Here is a 14,051-nt window from a genome sequence, read left to right as displayed (position 1 = left end):
ATCCCGGCTGATTCACCAACTGCCTACACCTGCTGCTGTCTGCACACCTGGTCCTACTTACCATCCACTGCACCAATTAAGCCGTGACCAGACAACCATTCCCTGCCGGATCGTTAGCGTACGCAGTATGTTGTTGCTCTTATATCAAGCGCCTAGTTTTGCCAAGTCTTTTGCTATTTTTGCTCCTTTTTGCCTATCGCTAATCAGCTGCCTGTTCCTCTGCTTACAGTTCCTCACCTGGATTGTCACTCTCACCTGCCTGGCTGTCGACTTCACTACAGTGCATTTGGATCAGCACAAAACCCTGCCACCTTGCAGCCCCACTCCCGGCCGACCAACTGGACCAAATCATTTCCACATTCTATTCCAAATAAATACTCACCTTGTCAAACTACTTACCTTGACCTGGTCTGCGTTTGGGTTCCTGCACTGGACTAATCCTGACAGAACGATCCGGCCAAGATGAACCCAGCGGATCTGGACTCTGTACGGCATGCCATTTCCCAGCAAGGTCACATGATTGGACAACACAGTGTGGCACTACAGGAGGTAACGACTGCTATTCGAGATCTAACCACTAGTTTTACCTCGGTCCGGGCTCAGCTCAGTGCTCCTGCAGTTCCTTCACCACCTGTTTCTCCGCCCTCACCTGCCGTCTCAGAGGCTGTGTCGCTCCGAGAGCCCAAAGTTCCGACGCCGGATAAGTATGATGGGGATTTGGGAGGATGTCGTTCCTTTCTCATGCAATGTGACTTGGTTTTTGACTTGCAGCCCTACTCCTATGCTTCTGATAAAGCTAAGATTGCCTTTGTAATCGAACTGCTGCGGGGAAAGGCTCTGGAGTGGGCATCTGCCCTATGGGAACGACAGGACTCCTGTTTGGCTTCATACCACGCCTTCTCAGCCGAGATGAGGACCATTTTCCAACCATTCTCCGCGTCGCCACTCTTCCAAACCTGGAAATGGAGCGGAGTTGGGGAGCCAAGCTACTTTCCAGGGGATTAAGGAGGGACAGCGGCCATCTGATTCCAAACCCATGCAGGTGGGACGTCACGGATTGTCTGTAGAGGAGCGCCAGCATAGATGTGAGTCAAACCGCTGTTTTTACTGCAGTAACAGGAACCATTACATCTCCTCATGCCCACAGAAGCCGTTAAACTCCCAGGCTCGCTAAGAGTGGGAAGATTCTTAGCGAGCCAATCTCAGTTTTCCAACAGTCCTGTCAGACCTCCAGTTCCTGTCAAACTCATGAACTCTAATCATTCTGTTGAGATTAATGCTTTGATAGATTCAGGGGCGGATGACAGCTTCATGGACGCCAATCTGGTGGAACAGCTGGGGCTCTCCAAGGAATGTCTCCCGGAGGCCATTGAAGCTACCACACTTAACGGCGACTTATTGGCACGGATAACTAAGAGAACTGGACCTGTGAACATGCTGATTTCTGGAAATCATTCTGAGGTCATATCCTTTTTCATCCTGCACTTTCCTCGCGCTCCTCTGGTTTTGGGTTACCCCTGGCTCCAAGAACACAATCCCACTATTGATTGGGCCACTGGCAAGGTAACCAACTGGAGTATTAAGTGTCATGCAGACTGTCTGAAAACTGCTTGTGCCCCCTCTGCTTCTAACCAGGATCTGGACTCGCCACCCCCAGACATGTCCATGGTACCCGATGTCTACCACGACCTTCAGGAGGTGTTCAGCAAACAGAAGGCCCTGTCTCTGCTCCCACACCGACCTTACGATTGTGCTATCAATCTCGTACCTGGAGCAACCTACCCTAAGGGCCGCCTCTAGAGTATATCTAAACCAGAACGTGAAGCCATGGAAAGCTACATCAAGGATTCTCTTGCTGCTGGTCTCATTCGTCCCTCCTCTTCACCCCTGGGAGCTGGGTTCTTCTTCGTAAGTAAGAAAGACGGCTCCCTGCGGCCTTGTATTGACTACCGTGGGCTTAATGACATTACTATCAAAAACAAGTACCCTCTGCCCTTGATGAACTCTGCTTTTGACTCCCTGCAGGGCGCAACCATTTTCACTAAGCTGGACTTACGCAATGCTTACTACTTGGTCCGAATTAAAGAGGCTGACGAATGGCTGACGGGATTCAATACTCCTATGGGCCACTTTGAGTATCTGGTCATGCCGTTTGGACTCACTAATGCCCCGGCAGTTTTCCAGAGTATGGTGAACGACGTTCTGAGAGACATGATCGGTCGTTTTGTGTTTGTGTACTTGGATGACATTCTTGTGTTTTCCGAAGATCTGCCTAACCATGTTCTGCATGTCAAACAGGTTCTGCAGCGGTTATTGGAGAACCAACTGTTCGTTAAGGCTGAGAAATGTGATTTTCACGCCCACACCACCTCCTTCCTTGGTTACATCATCTCCGAGGGTCAGTTGAAGATGGACCTTGAGAAGGTTAAGGCGGTACTCGATTGGCCTCAGCCCGAGTCCAGGTTGCAACTCCAGAGATTTCTGGGGTTTGCAAATTTCTACAGACGGTTCATCCGCGATTACAGCCGAGTGGCCGCTCCGCTCACTGCCCTGACTTCTAGTTCCAGATCTTTCTGTTGGAATCCAGCGGCTAACGAGGCTTTCCTGACTCTGAAGAAGCGCTTCAGTGACGCACCTATCCTCTCTCACCCAGATACTTTTCGTCAGTTCGTTGTGGAAGTGGATGTTTCTGATGTGGGAGTCGGTGCCATTCTCTCTCAGCGGAGCTCCAGTGACAATAAACTTCATCCTTGTGCCTTTTACTCTCGTCGCCTCTCTCCAGCTGAAATAAACTATGATGTGGGGAACCGGGAATTGCTCGCTGTGAAACTCGCCTTGGAAGAGTGGTGCCACTGGCTTGAGGGGGCTGAACAGCCATTTGTGGTTTGGACCGACCACAAAAACCTTGCATATGTGCAATCTGCCAGACGTCTGAACTCGCGTCAAGCCAGGTGGTCCTTGTTTTTTGGATGCTTCAATTTTTCTCTCACCTTTCGACCAGGCTCACGGAATGGCAAGGCAGACGCTCTTTCCCGGATGTTTTCCAAGGCTGTTAAAGATGAGGCTACTCCGGAGACTATTCTGCCACAGAAGCTCATCGTGGGTGCTGTCACCTGGAGGATCGAGGAGGAGGTTATGACCGTCCGCCAGGTCGTCTGTTTGTGCCCGACTCCATCCGTTCTGCTGTGCTTCAGTGGGCCCACGCCAGCAAGATGGCTTGCCACCCCGGTGTGGCTAGGACTATGGCCTTGCTGGGCAGACGGTTTTGGTGGCCTGCCATGGGAGACCAGACCAGTTTCGTTGTTGCATACCCGGTGTGCGCTCAAAATAAAGGGAACCAATCGACCCAGCTCTGGACTTCTGCATCCTCTGCCCATTCCTCGGCGACCATGGTCTCATCTGGCTCTGGATTTCGTGTCCGGGTTGCCCTTATCTGAGGGGAACACAGTTGTCCTGACGGTAGTGGACAGATTCAGCAAGTTCGCTCACTTTCTGCCCCTTACCAAGCTTCCGTCCGCCACTGAGACCGCCAACATCCTGGTCAAGGAAGTGTTTAGGAAACACGGTCTACCTGGTGACATTGTTTCGTCACCAGATCGTGGCCCGCAGTTCACCTCAGCAGTTTGGAAGGCTTTCTGCCTCGCCATTGGCGCAACTGTCAGTCTCACATCTGGATTCCATTCCCAGTCTAATGGTCAAGCTGAAAGGGCCAACCAGAAGATGGAGTCCACGCTTCGCTGCCTCGTCTCTTCTAATCCCTCCACCTGGTCCTCTCAGCTACGATGGGCTGAGTACGCCCATAACACTCTCCCAACCACTGCCACTGGGATGTCCCCCTTTCAGTGTCTGTACGGATATCAACCGCCTCTGTTTCCATCTCAGGAGAAGGATCTCTCAGTTCCCTCAGTCCAAGCTTACATCCGCTGTTGCCATCGGACCTGGCATCGTGCCAGGAGGAACCTTCTTCAGGCCTCAGACTGTTACCAGCGTCAAGCCAATCGTCACCGTGTCCCGGCTCCTGCCTACGCGGTTGGAGATAAGGTCTGGTTGGCCACCCGGAATCTGCCTCTGCGGACTGAATCCAAGAAACTGTCCCCTAAATTCATTGGCCCGTGTGTGGTGGAACGGATCATAAACCCAGCTGTGGTCCGTCTGAAATTGCCTAAGACCCTCAGAGTCCCTCCTGCCTTCCATGTTTCCTGCCTGAAGCCTGTTCTCCTCAGTCCCCTGTTGCCCCCTCCTCCTCGTCCGCCTCCCCCGCGGATGATCGACGGGGGTCCTGTCTACACCGTTCGCCAGATCATGGACTCCAGACGTCGTGGGCGGGGTTTTCAATACCTCGTGGACTGGGAGGGTTACGGTCCTGAGGAGAGGAGCTGGATACCTCGGCGCCTGATCCTTGATGCCGATCTGCTCCGGGACTTCTATAGGCTCCATCCTGGTGCTCCGGGTGGTCCGCCCGGTGGCATCCGTCGGAGGGGGGGTAATGTCATGAATCCAGCATCCTGAGCCTGTTTTGCCTAGGTTTTGTTTTGCTCTAACCTGAGGTTCGTTTTTCTGAGTTTCCCTGAACACATCCCGGCTGATTCACCAACTGCCTACACCTGCTGCTGTCTGCACACCTGGTCCTACTTACCATCCACTGCACCATTTAAGCCGTGACCAGACAACCATTCCCTGCCGGATCGTTAGCGTACACAGTATGTTGTTGCTCTTGTATCAAGCGCCTAGTTTTGCCAAGTCTTTTGCTATTTTTGCTCCTTTTTGCCTGTCGCTAATCAGCTGCCTGTTCCTCTGCTTACAGTTCCTCACCTGGATTGTCACTCTCACCTGCCTGGCTGTCGACTTCACTACAGTGCATTTGGATCAGCACAAAACCCTGCCACCTTCCAGCCCCACTCCCTGCCGACCAACTGGACCAAATCATTTCCACATTCTATTCCAAAAAAATACTCACCTTGTCAAACTACTTACCTTGTCCTGGTCTGCGTTTGGGTTCCTGCACTGGACTAATCCTGACACTGCTGTCGAGTCTCCCATGTGCTTCTATGTAGTTTGCTCAAACCAATCAGCGCGTAGCTCATTCTAAATATTCATGAGCATACCATATTTGGAAGAAATAGAAATTCCAAATGGAGCCATATTCACAAGGTAGTTAAGGGCCTAATAAAATGGCATTCGGGCAATTTTCAGCCCAACCAATGTTACATACCCCATTAGGAGACCTTAAGGAACAGTGTAAAATACCCTATATAATCTTTCTATCACCCCTTTAAAGAAATATTACATTACAAATTTAAATAAAAAAGAAATTACATTTAATGTGATATTTTCAAAACCTGTGACTTCTTCATTACAATATTACAACATTATACTTATGAGGAAGTCTAAGTTATGACAACAAAACTGTTGGCGCATCCACATGATACAAGCCTTCCCTGATCAGGCACCACCCCCACCCTTCCTCCACGCAGTTGCTTGTAACCAAGGAGGACACGGAGGATTAAAAAAACATGATGGCCTCTCTAGAAGAGGTAATTATCTTTGCTTGATTTTCTGTGCTCAAAAGTTGCCGGATGACACCATTTTCTAAACATAGCTATACTGACAAATACAGCGCGAGTTTTGTGGAGGTGAAAGTCTTAATTAGCTTTTACCATCAACTCATTTGGCAATGGCTTGAATATAACAGACGTTCATTAATATAAAGAAATTACTCACTAAAGCTTTAAATGTAGACTACTAAAAGAAATTCAACAAAAAACTGAAAAGTGAATCATATATCCATAGGAGAGCAATTCATTTTTCAACAACTGAAGATGTTCTTTTTTTTTTATTGGGCTACTGTATATTCACCCCACCCCAGGAGACAAAGGTGTAATGATGTCACAGCTGCTGTATCTGGGCAGTCCCCTCTGATGTATGTCTCCTAACTACAGTATATAAATCTGCTGCATCCTTAAATATCATAATGTGTATGTGTATGAAAGGGCAGCTCGAGTATTCAGGGGTTGAAATATTTAGCTGGAGCTTTCCTTTAAACCTGGACCAGCTATGGCAATGCCAGCTGCAAAGCTTCTTATGTTACTTTCTCTTTTTGGGGGCAAACCTAGCTCAGCTGCTGATCTGGATAACTGTGTTTTCTTGGGGGAAGAGGAGAAAAATAGTCTGTTTGAAGATGGAGATGTAGTTATAGGGGGCTTATTCCCTTTACACTACAGCCCTGTGTCTTCTCTTCCAACATACAAAACAAAACCAACAGCTAATATGTATAAGTAGTGAGTGAATATTTGACAATTTGATAGTAGTTGGCTTATTTTTATTTTTTATTTGTTTATTTGATAGGGACCATGAATATTTATGAACATTGTTGTATAAAACACCATGTAAATATGCCAGAATCAGTAAAAATAACTACTTTTCATCTGCAATCCCTAGGTGTTCTGTTGTATACAGTCGATTTATTATTTATGTGTGTATGTATCTGTGTATTTTAATATACATATATATTTGTGCTGTGTGATGATCTGCTTTTCACTTTTGTACAGTTTCAGCTCTCGCGCCTTGCGCTGGATGCAGACTATGACTTTTGCAATCAAAGAAATCAACCAGCGCAGTGACCTCCTCCCACAGCTCAAGCTGGGTTTCCACATCCGTGACAGCTGTGATGACATACCTGTGTCACTGAGAGCATCTTTGCTGTTGGTGAACGGCCAGCCAGAGATAGGCACCAGAGCCGAGAGAGTGAACAGAGACAAAGGTCAAGAAAGAAACAGTTCTAATTTAGGCTGTGCTGCCGTACAAAGTACGGTGTCCCCAGTAATCATAGGAGATGCTGCTTCTGGTTTGTCTGTGGCTCTGCTTAGCTCATTCCATATACCCCTGGTGAGAATACTTAACAGTCTGTGAACTTTTGTTGTCATAATGTTAATACTTTTACATAAACCTTTTACGGTTTTCTTTGATTAAGTACCCTAGTGTTGCATATCATTGCTATAACTGTGAAAACTAAGTATCTTTAAAATATTAACAGCCCTGAAATCAGTTTTCTGTAAAGTAAATTTTCAAAAATTGGGTTTTTAAAGTTTTTTTTTTTTTTTTTTTTTTAGGAAGTAGGGATGTTCTCAACCCATAGAGAAACACTTAATCCTAATCCAGTATTATGCGTCTGGTATAAAACATGATCATTTTATTTTCAGAAATGTATAAAAGATTTAAAATGTCCATGTTTTAAAATCAGTGGTAACTCATCTTCCATTTTCATCGTTGAGTGTTTAAGTTGCTAGACTCCAAACACTATTTTAATTTTGAATGCAGGGAAAACTCTGCACCGAGTGCCTGTAAACATGGTATTATTTTGTGGTGAAATTTGATTCTTGTTCAACGGCCTTTTCAGTAAGTCAAAGTGTGCAGAAGGTTAATTATTGTTTTCTATAATACCAGGTGAGCTATTGTGCATCTTGCAGCTGTTTGAGTAACCATAAGGATTTCCCAACATTCATGCGCACCATGCCCAGTGACGCCTTCCACATCAGAGCCTTGGCCCAGCTGGTTAGCTACTTTGGCTGGACCTGGGTGGGAGTCATTGGGTTGGAATCTGATCATGCCCGCTTTGCCATCCAGCTCTTCCTGCAGGAGTCGGTGCAGTACGGTGTGTGTGCTGCATACACTCACTTCTACCCTGTTGTCCTGAGTCAGCAGGCTCTAGATGAGCTTCTGGATGTCATTCAGGTATCTATGGGTCAATACAATTTCCAAGGGGTGTACAAAATAACATGAACACCTGCAACAAATATTACCTTTTTGAATCTTATAATTCTCAATTGTTGTTAGGATTGTTTCAGAAAGGTGTCGATTAAACTCTAGTGTCATTTCACGACAGTTTGTGATGTTGTATTGTGATACTGAATAGTCAAGGGCAATGGGCGAAGTTGTCATTTGTACATATATATTACACTTGAAATTAACACATTTGAATTAAATTAATCTTTCTCTCTTCCATACATGTAACAAAATAATAAAAATGTGACCACATTTCTGAATATTTTCTGCACTAATCCTGAAAAATATAGTTTATTTAATTGATAATATTAATCCTGTATTTACATATCTGACCAACCCCCCCCAAAAAAATCTATTTGCATTGAAATTCAAATACTTTAGTAAGACTAAGAAATATAATTAAATCAATTCTGGTCTGCCATTTGCTCTTAGCTTTGATTGATGTTCAGTTGTTGTGTTTTTGTATAAGAACAAAATTATACTTTAAATAACATTTAGAAAGTGTCCCATCATAAATAAGAAGTTACAAAGTGTTGGCATGATTGTAATACTGCAAACTGTCATGAAAAATGAACTTAACGTTCATTCAACACTTCCATGACACAGTGTTGCAACTTATTTTGAAGCATTTGAGGCTCATTGATCGGACTGAATTGTCATATAACATGTTTCTGTTATTTTATGTATTTATTTTGCACCCCCTGTACACATGGCTTGTTCATATACAGTACATATTCATTAGCACGCAAATGTGAATCATTAAAGTTCTTAAATGTCATTAAATATTAACTATACACCTATATTTTCACTATTCAGATGTCGTCCTCAAAGGTCATCATTAACTTCTGTAGTGATTCAGAAATGAATTGGATTCTAAGAGAGGTCCAACGTCGGAATATAACCGGCCTGCAGTGGATAGCTAGTGAGGCTTGGACCACTACCAAAACACTCTGGGAAAACTTTGGAGGCCTACTGGCGGGAACACTAGGATTTGCCATCCAGCGGGCTGATGTGATTCCAGGGCTGAAACAACACCTCATGAGTCTCAGATCATCCAGTATTCATAAATCAGCTTTCTTGGCAGAATTTTGGGAAGAGTTGTTTAACTGCCGACTGAACGGGTCAGTGAACAACCACTCTCACGTGGGCGACAACTACCTAGACAGATTGCCATGTAAAGGGTCTGAGGATTTAAATGATGTTTACTCTACCTATTCTGATGTGACACAGCTAAGAGTGTCATATAATGTCTACAAGGCTGTGTATTTGGTGGCCCATGCTTTGCAAGATATGAGTAACTGCATAGTCGGACAGGGCCCTTTACCTAATGGCACCTGTGCAGACCCAAAGAATGTTAAACCTTGGCAGGTGAGACTAATTATATAAGTAAAAAAAAGAAAAAAAGATGAGAGTCTAGTGCACCAATGTTTGTTTTTAGATAACCTGTTTCCCTTACTTCCTCAGCTAATTCACTACATGAAGCGTGCACATTTTTCTACACTGGGGGAGAAAGTCATCTTTGATCAAAACCGTGACCCCATTGCTTATTATGATCTCTTGAACTTGCAAAGGATGCCTGACGGCTCACTACATATGGTAAAAGTAGGTTTCTATGACGCCTCCTCGCCCGCTGGACGCAGCCTGGTCATAAATGACTCCATGATTAAGTGGCCTGTTGGGAAGCAGGTGTGTTCTCTACAAACAGGCTTGAGACCATGTTCACCTCTTAGGCTCTTGTATGAACTGTTGATCAACACATCAGTTAATTTGTTCTTAATATTGTGCAATATAATGCATCGTTAAACAAACAGAAGAACATGACACCTTTAAATATAATTTCAAGCTGACAGCAATTGCATGTGAATGTTGCAAAAATAAACCCTACTAATAATCACGTTATAACAAATTCCAGTTAAGTACGATGGCCATGAGAGCTCAGTGCACTTTGTTATCAATGTTATCTTAGCAAGGAAGTTACTTTCACAATTGTCACCAAGTAATGTACGAGTACTAAACTAAATTGCAAATTGTTAAAATAATCTTTTAAAATAAGTCCAAATAGGTTTGACAACATGAATACTATTTCTAAATTTATACCGACCCTTTCTAAAATTAAAGAACTGGCAGCAGTTACTGAATTGTTAACTAGTTTAACATCTTAGTCCCCTGTTATGGGTTCTAAAAGTAAATAGTAACGTAATAGCCAGTTAACATAATGTTAGCCTTTTTCAAAATGATTGTGTGTATTTTGCCAGATTATTCGAATTGCCAGGCTAATAAGCAAAAGACTAATGGCTGTTTCTGGTTGTGTTTTTCTCTATTAGCAGAGTTTTTGGTAAATGTTGCACGTGTTGTCGAATTGGTGATGTTTTATTAATTTGCTTGTGTTTTGTTTATTTGCAGTGCTAGACTTGGTTTTCTAATGTTTATTTCCCTCTAAAATATCTGACCTTGACTATATTGAATTGTATCTGTGCAAAGTTTGTCACTAGAGAGGTGTCCTCACATTCCTCTCCTTAAGGTGAAGATATCTATGCACTCTGAAATCTGAGACTCAAATGCATTCTGGGCAAGCTTGATTAGGTACGTCAATAATCTGGTAAACCAATCGCTGTCTAATACGCAAAAGACAGCAAAGAAACCTGAAAACTCCAATGTGGAGTAGACTGTCAGTACACAGAGCGGAAAACATACTATCAACAGTTGTCAGCCACTGCCAGTTACAAGCTAGCCTGGTCCTACCAGACTCTTGTACATTTCCTTTGTAAAGAGAGTCTGGCCACTCTCCATTGACAAGTATTAACTTTCTTGAAGGCAGGTACTCTGTTTAAGTTTAAAACTATTGGATCTGCCCAGAGCCAATCTGGATATGCCATAACCAATCGTTATTGTTAACGTTTGATTGTGACGTCGGCTTAGCATCGCTAGCGTTCACCTTAGCCAACTCCTTCACCACTAACGGAGTGAGCTGGAAAATCATGCTTTTCCCGAACCCTGTGGGGAGGAGGGCCACAAAATCATGGCCACCAACAAAACTCAGCAAAGATTGTTTTTGCTCGGGCTTTAACTTCTGGATATTTAGCCCAGTCTCACGGCAGTTAGTGAAATGGTCACGTAATTGAATCTATTGATTTGTGTACACGGACACGTTTATCTCCTTTTTTTCGTGATGGTCAGCAGTTTTTTTTTAAACTAATGTATTTCAATGGGAAGCATATTTCGTGATCACAGCACAATTCATTAAGCACGACTACAGTAACGAGTAGTATCGGATTTTCCGAATAGGGAGGTTGGTTGGGGTGGTGGATGGGTCAAATAACACAGGACTTTCACCCAGGAGACCGGGGATTGTGTCCCGCGTGTCAACCATCGCTTTCTTCTTTTACTAAACCCAGCTGTCCCGTTGTTGTCCAGCGTCCCATTATTGTTTTCCTAAACCCAACCATCCCGTTTTTGTCCCGTGTGTCACGGAAACGTAAGCCCACCCACGACCTTTTCCTTAACTTAAGGGGCCATGTTCATTTCGCAGAATTCTGGGAGATCAGGTTGTAAAAAACGGGCTGACCATCCCGAAAAAAAAATGTGCTGACCATCACAAAAAAAAGGAGATAAACATATCCGTTTACACGAATCAATAGATTAAATTACCATGACCATTTCACAAACTGCCGTGAGACTGGGTTGGGATATTCGGCAGCGTTGCCACAATGGACCAAATGGTTTTGCTCGCATCTTTCTCTGACGCCATTACATAACTACAACTCAAACTAGGGCACAACCTCAACGTCATCGTTCTCAGCCACTCCCTCTGTTCGCTGATTGGACAGGTAAGAAAACCCGCAAACCCAGACGTACTGAAGGAAAATGAAATTTCTGCGGAAGTACGTAGGAAGGCAGAGCCAAGCTAGTTACAAGCTGTAACTGAGTCTGGGTCTGATCAACGGAGTGGGGGTTGGGGTTCAGACAGGACGCCAAAACTATAGTTACAGAGCGCAAGTTCGCCGAGCTCAGCAAGCAGGCCACCCAATTAGGTCACCATGTTGCGGGGCAGTGAGGGAGAAAGGGTATTGCTTTCAGCCTCTTTTCAGATATGTATTTTAATCTTCATGTGGGTAAACCACGTTAAACAAAACATAAAACATAACATAGTAGTTTTACATTGCACATTAAAATGATTCTGGAGTGGGACTTTAAGTATACCAAGTCAATGTCAATAGCTAAATTTGTGAATTGGCTATAGTTGAAGTAAATGCAGTGTGAAAATAGTATTTTACAGATGTAATTTCATTATATTTTATTGAATTAATGCAAAATTCAAATTTCAAGATGAATTTCCCAAAAAATGTCAAGTTACAGCTAAATAAATGCAGCAATTATGTTTATAAGACAACATAAATTCATAATTTGTGTAATCATTTTTACAGAATTATTATACTCCCTCATAATCCTCTTAATTATGTATTAAAAAATTGGGTAAATCACAAAATTGAATAACATTTTAGTTGAAACACAGCTTTTAAAGATCACACTGTACTTTTAGCTTATAGTTTGTATCTGAAATAGATATTTCATAACAAAGCAGAGACACTGTCTAATATTAATTAAAATCAGTGTCTTTCTGAGTGGCTGAACTTTGCCTCTCAGGCTTCCCGGTCTGTATGCAGTGACAGTTGTCCTCCAGGTTCCCGCATCGCCAGGAGAAAGAGGGAACCCATCTGCTGTTTTGACTGTGTCCCCTGTGCTGAGGGAGAAGTTAGTAATATGACTGGTGTGTTGTGTTCTGTCTTTTATCACCATATCTCCTGTATGCTGACCTGTTTCTGTCTAAATGTGGCTTCTTCAAACTAAAAAGTTACCTTCTCTTCCCATCTCCAGATGCTTTAGAGTGCACACGTTGCTCAGAGAACACATGGCCCAATAAAGGCAGAGATCTCTGCATCCCAAAGACTATTGAGTTCCTGTCTTACCATGAGTTAATGGGTATTGTGCTGTGTGTTGTATCTGTTCTCGGAGCTTGCATTTCTCTTTCCATCCTCGCAATATTCTTCACATACAAAGACACGCCACTGGTCCGGGCCAACAACATGGAATTGAGCTTCCTTTTGCTGGTGTTTCTTGCTGTCTGCTTCCTTGTTGGCCTGCTGTTCATTGGTGAGCCTTCAGACTGGCTTTGCCGTATCAGGTACCCAGCATTTGGGATCAGTTTTGCTCTATGCATTTCGTGCCTCCTGGCCAAGACAGTTGTGGTCCTAATGGCTTTCAGGTCCACACTGCCAGGAAGTAATGTTATGAAGTGGTTTGGACCCAACCAGCAGAGAGGAAGTGTGCTTTTAGGAACAGCTGTTCAGGTATAAACACTTTCCACAAGTCATCTCTATACATATCTTTTCAACTGTGTTGATTTAAAATGAACATCCTGTTTTTCCCTCCGCTCAGGTAATAATCTGTGCTATCTGGCTGTTTGCCAGTCCACCTCATGCCAACAACAACACAGCATACAGTGCTACCATCATCATTGAGTGTGTTACTGGTTCAGAGGTTGGCTTCTGGTGTGTTCTTGGATACATCGGCATCTTGGCCTGCATGTGCTTCCTAATGGCATTTTTGGCTCGGAAGCTGCCTGATAATTTTAATGAGGCCAAGTTCATCACCTTAAGTATGCTGATATTCTTCGCTGTGTGGATTACTTTTATTCCAGTTTATGTGAGCACAGCAGGGAAACATACAGTGGCTGTCCATGTTTTTGCTATTTTAGCCTCAGCTTTTGGTCTCCTGTTTTGCATTTTTTCTCCAAAGTGCTATGTCATCATTCTTAAACCAGAAAAAAACAGCAAGAAAAACTTGATTAAAAAATGAAAATTCCAATATGTTGCTAAATAATTTATATGTATAAGAAAGCAATTACAATAAAATATATCTGTGGTAATCAATTATTAAAGATCCATGTTCGAAATTCAATAAAGCAAAACATTTTGAAATCCTGTTGCCTCAATACTAGCTAACACATTGACACATAATGCATCTTATGATGCATATCATCAGTGATTTTTCTTGGGGTTATCATGTGTTTTTGGTCTTTTAACAATCAGACCTTGCCCTTGCAGGTGACCCCAGATAGCATTTCTGCACCCATGACTCTCCTTTCCTAGTCCACAGCCACGTTGAGGCCATTTCAGCTGCCTCTGTGACAGGCTTGATAGCCCTTTGCCGATCCCTGTGGGACTGGCCTGCAAACCCTCAACATCCCACCTTGATAGACTTGCACCTTG

At 43.7% G+C, this 14,051-nt stretch overlaps 1 protein-coding gene across 1 annotated transcript; it reads left to right on the top strand.

The window, feature by feature from the left end:
- Positions 1–6,054: 6,054 nt before the first annotated feature.
- Positions 6,055–13,638, top strand: LOC120547758 (extracellular calcium-sensing receptor-like). Its single transcript, XM_039783418.1, has 8 exons — positions 6,055–6,275; positions 6,549–6,885; positions 7,444–7,731; positions 8,599–9,150; positions 9,247–9,468; positions 12,427–12,550; positions 12,658–13,130; positions 13,219–13,638. Exons 1-8 carry the CDS (start codon positions 6,055–6,057, stop codon positions 13,636–13,638), a joined length of 2,637 nt encoding a protein of 878 aa, XP_039639352.1.
- The last annotated feature ends 413 nt before the right edge of the window (positions 13,639–14,051 follow it).

The sequence above is a fragment of the Perca fluviatilis genome, chromosome 2, assembly GCF_010015445.1.
Source record: "Perca fluviatilis chromosome 2, GENO_Pfluv_1.0, whole genome shotgun sequence".
NCBI lineage: Eukaryota > Metazoa > Chordata > Actinopteri > Perciformes > Percidae > Perca > Perca fluviatilis.
Note: the sequence above shows the minus strand (reverse complement) of the source record. Positions and strands in the feature narration are given on the sequence as shown.